The sequence below is a fragment of the Berghia stephanieae genome, chromosome 8 (genome assembly GCF_034508935.2).
Source record: "Berghia stephanieae isolate SIO BIC M18660-M18661 chromosome 8, UCSD_Bste_1.3, whole genome shotgun sequence".
In the NCBI taxonomy this organism is placed as follows: Eukaryota; Metazoa; Mollusca; class Gastropoda; order Nudibranchia; family Aeolidiidae; genus Berghia; species Berghia stephanieae.
In genome coordinates, this window is record NC_088367.1 from 25095481 (window position 1) to 25103513 (window position 8033).

General features: G+C 32.5%; 1 protein-coding gene across 2 annotated transcripts in view; it reads right to left on the reverse strand.

Moving 5' to 3' along the window:
- Nucleotides 1–5487: 5487 nt before the first annotated feature.
- The window catches only part of LOC144978455 (uncharacterized), a 51235-nt gene continuing 48689 nt past the window's right edge, over nt 5488–8033 (reverse strand). For both annotated transcript variants that reach the window (XM_078924549.1, XM_078924551.1), the window contains exon 2: nt 5488–7598. In XM_078924549.1, coding sequence (XP_078780675.1) covers nt 5548–6963 — 1416 coding nt within the window. In that variant the 5' untranslated portion in view covers nt 6964–7598 and the 3' untranslated portion in view covers nt 5488–5547. The remainder of the gene's footprint in view (nt 7599–8033) is intronic.

Consider the following 8033-nt stretch of genomic DNA (forward strand, 5'->3'; position numbering starts at 1 on the left):
CCCCCCCCCCCCAGTGGCGGTTCTAGCCTATTTACAGTGGTGGGGCAAAGATGATTCGGTCATATATATATATATATATATATTTATATATATATATATATATATATATATATATATATATATATATATATATATAATTTTTTATTTTATTTTATTTATTTATTTATTTTTTAATTAATTTTTTTTTAATTATTATTTTTTTTCACCTTTAAAAAATAATATTTCAACCACAAATAATCACATTCACAATGAAATGACAATACAAGTAGATTTTAATTATTCCAAACGTAATCAAAACTGAATCACGAAAGAGAATACCACTAAAAAATAAAGCGACGAGACATAATGCGACAACACCTTGACAATACAAGTCCATTTCGTTCACTCGAAAAAATTAAAGATTTGCTTTAATCCCTCAACGGCGAGATTAATATTTCTGTTACATTATTGGTTTTCAGTAGTATGTAGTAACCTTAAAGTTTTAATCGAGAAGCAACAACAGCGATATGACTCGAGTTTCATTCAGAGCTCAAATTGCATTTCACTGCTGTCTTGATGATTAGAGTGATTGTGCCGGTGGTGGTAGTGGTTGGAATAGTGGTAGCGGTGGTGGTGGTGGTGGAGGAGGATGTAATTATGGTAGTGGTTTTGGTGGTGCTGTTGGTTAGAATGATAGTTGTGGAGACGATGACGGAAATGTTATGATGATGTTGATATTGTTTTTATTGCTATTGTAGTACTTGTTGTTAATATTGTTGTTGTTGTTAATGATGAAGATAATGATGATGATGATGATGATGATGATGATGATGATGATGATGATATGATAATGATGATTATGATGACAACGACGATGTCGTCGACAATGATGGTTACCATACGATATTACAAAGTTTATTCAATCTTAGGCTTTCGACAATAAATCATACAATTTGATGACCACATGAAAGTGGGAAAAAAATGGTAAATGGAACCAAACAATAAACTGATACCATTAATAACCACACAAAAATACAACAATAGTAATACCACCAATACGTACAATAATAATAATAATAATAATAATAATAATAATAATAATAATAATAATAATAATAATAATAATAATAATAATAATAATAATAACAATAATAATAATGATGATGATGATGATAATAAATAATAATAATAATAATAATAATAATAATAATAATAATAATAATAATAATAATAATAATAATAATAATAATAATAATAATAATAATAATAATAATAATAATAATAATAATAATAATAATAATACAATAATAATATTACCATCATCATTACTACCACCACCATCATTACTACTACCACCACCGCTACCACTATCACTACCACCATCACCATCATTATTACGTTTCCAATCATTTTTTCTCGTTTAAAAAAAATTGATATCTATCAAAACAGTCGAAATTCCGGTCATTTTCTTAAAGGGTAGTTAAAATATCTACGATTTTATTAGCCCTGAAAACTACGATTTTTATTTTCCTATTTCAAGTAGGCAGCTCTGCTATGACAAGTACTCGTATCAGTATCAGTTCCATAGTCAAAATAAGACAAACAAAAACAACGTTTATTTAATCTTAGGCTTTCGCCAATACTTCATACAATACAATTAAGACAAAATAATGTTACGAATTTCTCCTCATGCATTCGTTAGACTATAACAATAACGACCGTGTTATCTTTACTCCTTACCCAACCAACCCCGAGCTTCCCGCCTCTTCATCGCGAACTATCTTATGTATGTATTAGCTTCAGGACGGGCAAGTACGGAATCTGCCCACCCTTCCGTATTTCCTCTATAAGTCAGTTAGAATTCAACTCTCTCCTTTCTCAGAAGAGTATTTCTCGTATACTAATTCAAATGTTGAGCAAACCAAAATGGTGGTTGTATTTTATATATTTATTTAGTCGTGACTTTTGAATAAAAGTGTTTTGTTTTATTATACGGAATACAATAGAAAATTACATTGTTTTGCAAAATTATTTTGTCTGGCAATAAAAATACAGGGGTAATTACTTTAAGAATTAAAAAAAAAAAGAACTAACAAATTAATTTGTTAAAAAACAAAAAAAAAACAAAAAAAAAAAAAAACAACAACAACAACAAAAAACAAATAAGAAAACAATTTAAATAAATGAGTTTTGAGAAGCACTAAAGAAAACGAGAAAAAAAAAGAAAAGTTTAAATGGATAAACAAATATATAAAAACAACACAAATCAATACTAAATTGATGTAAAATTAGTAAATTAATAAATTTAATTCAATACTGGAACATTCCCAAAGTCATTACATCAATGGTACCAGCACAAGTAAGGCAATAAATAAGAAAAAGTTCGTTTGCCAAAATCTCTATTTAGTTTTCACTGGTTAATAAGGTGGGCTCATTTGAATTAGCCCGACCTAGTACTAGAGAGGCCAGACAGCAAAAATCGGAGTTAGTTCACCGTCAGCGACGAGACGATGAGATGACGATGTGGGCGGAGTGGAGTGGTTGGGGGGGGGGGGTGATAAAAAAAGAACAGGAGCGTATCCTGGTTTATGCATTAAGGGATGCATGGTGATTCGCAATCTATCAAAAATACACACAAATTGATTTCAGTACGAAGTATAAAGTTTAAGTAGTAACTTTTGAAATTATCTAATTTAAATTTGATTATTTCAGACCTGGTAATACAGCATATAACTTGAAAAAACAGGCTGGTATTTGCCCACCCTGCCCATTATTACCAGCCGTCCCTGCCCCCCCCCCCCCCATCCTCCCAACAGTGATTAGATAGCTGGTTCTGTTAGAATTAACAGAGAGACTTTGCGATAGACTAGCTTCCTATACCAAGGATAGCAAGCAATTCCTATGTCCATTTCACGCTATAGAAACAGGGATAAACTTCGGTTCCACATGCATTAATGGCTCCAAAGGGATACTTGCATTTTAGATGGACTGCGCGTTTATTTTATGAGGTGATATTTTTCCTTGCAAAGCATCTCTCTGTGTGGAAAGAACTGTTGACAATTAACTGGAAGTAAATGGTCAATAGAACGGAACGGGATAAATGGCAGGGAGCGTTCTCGTTGGTTAATTAATGCTTTATGACGCTCGAATCATCAAGTTTTATAGATACGTGTCCTCAAGAAAGGCAATTACTCGTACATATTTTCCCAGTTCCATCAGCGATGGCCGTTTTACTGGCTGTTTATTGGTCGAAAATTGTACAGGCTGTGTGGGATTCATTTCTTGTCCTATATGATAAATTTATACTGTTCCATCACGAGAGTATAAAAATGTAAAACGCTATAGGTTGATAAGCAAGCGTTGTAAACGTTTTTTTAAACTTCTCCTTACTACCCATACCATAGGAAAATTGTCATATTTGTTACGATGCAGCCAACATTTTTCTCATTCTTATTTCTTTTGTACATAATAATATTTCAACAAAAATGTTTGCTATAGTTAAAGTATATTATTAACACTGTGTTGCAGAAAAAATAGATATATGTTCTATAGCAAGAACTAACAGATTTTGTGTTTGAGTGAAATAAATCTATTTTTGTATAGGTTGGGTGTGAAGTTTTGTGGAAAATCCGGAAAATGGCCGGTAAGGAGAGAGTTAATAGACCAATAATGCTCGTTGATATAATTTTATTTTGTTTATGTTTATCAATATAAATAAATATCTGACGGTATTGGAATATATAAAACGATAAGTTTGAATTATCGGCTTGAAAAAAATATGCACGGTTTGATATTTGTAAAAGAATTGATGCTTCCTGCTTAAAGATCACGCGACCTTCTGTTGCTATACCTCGCCAAGCTATTAGTTGTATGGAAGGATACGTTAGGGACAATAATTAACAATAATAATTAATATTGATTACTTGACATTATTGATTTCAAATTTAGGTTCTCAGTTAAATTCAGTTTTAAATCTATGCTATAAATAAAGCACTATGAAATAAATTGAGCATGATGAAATTAAATTGCCACCAAAGAGTGATTATTTGTCGTTTTATTTGAGTTTACTGATGTCAAACTGAGCACTAATCACGACCACCAAAATACCAATGGCCACTGCCCAATATGAATATATTTGCAGACCAGATAACCAGATCCAACTATGGGCTTGTTTTAACGTTGTTGTTGTTAGCTGACAATATTTTACTTTGGATTGGGAGTTTTTCCCATTAAGACAATCAGACCATAACCATTTTGAATAGCACGTCGTCTCTTCCCCAACGGTAAGGCTGATATTTTATGCGGTTATGTGGTCATGTGGTATGACACTAGCTTTCGGATCGGACGGTCCTGGGTTCAAGCCTCACTTGTAAAAGGCTCTTTACTCATATTCTCTCACCGTACTCAGGTGTAACATGAGTACCTGACCGTTAACTGCGTTGTCTCTGTTCGACAATATTGTAATATCACCTAACAGGCGTCATGTCCCGTCCTATATGTTAAATGCTGCTGTTGGCCAGGGACCCCTTGTAAAGCGCTTTGAGCAAATTTAGTGGATATTGCGTTATATAAAAGCTCGTTAAAAAACAAAAAGAAATAATTTTGAAACTTTTGAAAGTTGAGGGATTTTTGATTGATTTATGGTTTGAAGGAAACATTGTCGGGCCTAAGTGAAATATTAGGTTTTGACAGAATGCGGCTAAATTATTGTGATGCCACAAAACCCTCGTTTCCAGCTCTAAACTTCAAAGAATGATATAATAATCAAATGTGGACGAAATTCCTATTTTTGAATAAGTTGATTGTATAGATTTATCGATTCATAGAGATACTTTGGGGTGGGACAATAATGATAATAATAGTAATAATAATAATAATAATAATAATAATAATAATAATAATAATAATAATAATAATAATAATAATAATAATAATCGTAATAATAATAATAATAATACTAATAATAATAATAATAATAATAATAATAATAATAATAATAATAATAATATTAATAAAAATAATAGTAATTATAATTATAATAATAATAATGATGATGATGATGATGATGATGATGATGATGATGATGATGATGATGATGATGATGATGATGATGATGATAGAAATAGGAGATATTGAGAAGTAAGCACACAAAAATTAAGAATAAATACATCATGGTGTCAGGCATCCAAACCTGAGACGCCTGGCCGAGAGAGGTAATTTATTTGATAATGGCAGGAACTTTTCATAACATGATTTAATCTGCAAAAGAAATGATTCCTTACACAGGAGAAATATTGGAACTTATTATCGAAGTATTTCATTAGACAAACGATCGATAAATTGCGAAAACATATACTTAAGAACCACATGCGACAAAGATGGGATGTCGCGACATTTGATTTCTCTTTATCTCAATGATTCAGCTACTGCCAGGGAAATGAAAGAGAAAACATGAGTAATCAACTTTGACATATTTAAATAACTGACCCAAAAAGTCCAATTATTTCAACCAATGTTTTATTGAATGAACAGTCACATAGATTTCAGACAAAAGAGGGTTCAATAATATTATCTCTTTCTTCGATTTGGTATGTCCGGAACAAATAACACAGTTAATATAAGGGATATAATGCTAAAAACTGAGGTAAAACAAAATGGTCCAAACCAGCCAAAACCGTCGCGAAGCGACTCAAAAATGGGAGAAACAAAGATAGAAACAACCAGACGACTCAAGCAAAGCATGCCAAAAATCTTATAAAAATGTTTATCTCCAAAGTAAACTATTACAACAATTACATATGTTGTAAAATTTATGAGGCCTCCACACCCAACCAAAATTGTTATTACAAAATAAAAATATTTGTCTAAAATAGCGGCAAAGTACATAAGTAAAACAGTAAGACCAACAAAAGCACAAAGTACCACTTGACAATCCTTTATGCTGATTTTGTCAAGAGCGAATCCCCAAGCGATTCGACCTAAGCCCCCGATAAGGGAAATAGCTGATCCCAATTTGGTGAGAAAATGATCATCTTTAATGTGGATTAGACCAAATGATTTGTACCACCCATTTAATAATATATACGGTAAAAGACTGCTCCCATAACAAAAGCATATAACGTAAAATGGAATATATTTAAGTGCTTGCTTTGGTGTCATTTCTCTTCTATCACTATCATCATCATAATCAATATCATTTTCGAAATCACAATTTTTATTATATTCAGAGACATTAGGAAATGATTTGTACGTAGTTTTCTTTGTGTTTGGTGGCGGTTTTTGTGAGATGCTGATGAATAACAAGCAATAACCAGTTAGCATACACGCAGCGTAGCTCACCGCCAATATTATTACCATATCAGGAACCGATTCAATAAGTTCTGACTGCCCGAAAAGAGCTATCCCATCAACATCAACCTCCGGTTCCAGATTTTTAGGATTGATATAGAAGCCTATAAAATAATTAATAAGGAATGGTCCAAAGGTAAATCCTGAACAAGCAATGGAGATGTAGCTCCCTCTCGCAGATCCAGATATTTCAGAGAGAATTTTTAGCACTCCAGGATCTATAATCCCAGCACTTAGTCCAAGGATTCCGAAGACGACGAAAAGCATTGTGGCCACCCCTTTCTTTAAAATGAAATAAATAGAAGAGATTCCTGCATTAAATATGAATATAGCCAACAACACCTGCATCTTTCTACTCACACGCGTAAGGAAGCCGGGAATGTTTGTTCCCAAATTTTTTCCGATTGAGAATGCACCCAAAGTCCAAGGAGATTCAACTGAAATAATTCCGTGCTTATTATAAAAGTAAGAGGTCACATACACGGACATATTTCCCCAGACGTTCAGTACATGTTCAGGGAAGAATATCATAAGAGCACCAACGAGTGCAATCCATTTTCTGAAATTACACTTGGAAGTTTTTTTCTCTTCCTCTCTGCTGCTCACCTCCATGGGGATTGGATCATAAGTGACCATGATGCTTTCAAAACAGTATTTTATTGGCGTGATCAAACCGCAGAATACTGAGTTTTTAGTTTAGATAATGAGTTTTGAATGAAATTTCTTTGTTTTGTTAATAAAAAATAAATGTCATTTTGGGAGCTGTAAAAAATAACATTTTGTAACTCTTATGATCTTGACAATGAATCCATTTTACAGTATAATATAGGTCACCTTTAAAACGTAGGACAATAATCCCAAAAGCAAGTCTTGTTTATGTGAAGCGGAACATTAATTATTTACATTGACACACTTCCTTAAGATTTGCTATGGAACATCTGGTAATATTTTTGTTACATAGCAACAAAATTCAAAATATTGTCACATTATGCTGAAACCAATTTTTCAATGAATCGAATCAATTTTCCTCCTAATTCAATATTAGCTGATTCTAAAACTGCCTATAACGCCCAGTGGCCGGATGTTTTATGGAGTAGATTATTGCTGGCATCTTTAAAATGTTTTCGTTCGCTAGATTGAAACTGCTGGCATCACCATCCAGGATATGGTTGTCAATATACCAAGTCCAATGAGGAACACAATATAAGAAAAGTATTCATTCATACAATTGTCTTACTGCATGTATTCGTCACAGGCAGAGTGTCAGAAACCTGCAGGAATATAAGAATATAGAGAATATTTTTAATGACGTATAGGTAGGTATATATAACGATATGTAGAAAGAAGGGTTTGTGTTTAAAGAGCAAAGCTAAGGTTTTTGGGTTTGAAAAAAAGAATCCCCAGCCCTATTCGTTTTTCTTGCGATTTGGAATTCAAACTTTGTTCCCAACTCGCAAGCTCGTGCAACACGTCCAGGATTCCAAAATGCAAGAGTGTAAGAATCGTATAGCATTATATCCCTTTGATATTTGGGAAAACCTCGATTTTCCTAAAGCAAAATAGCAAAATAAAATATATAATTACGAGACGTCACTCCTATCCTTTGTAAAAGTGGTAGTAGTTCAAGAATTTTTAGAATGGTTAAATTTGAAACCAATCTATTCGTTTAAAATAATAGGGTTGTGAGTTAACATTGCTCCATACGG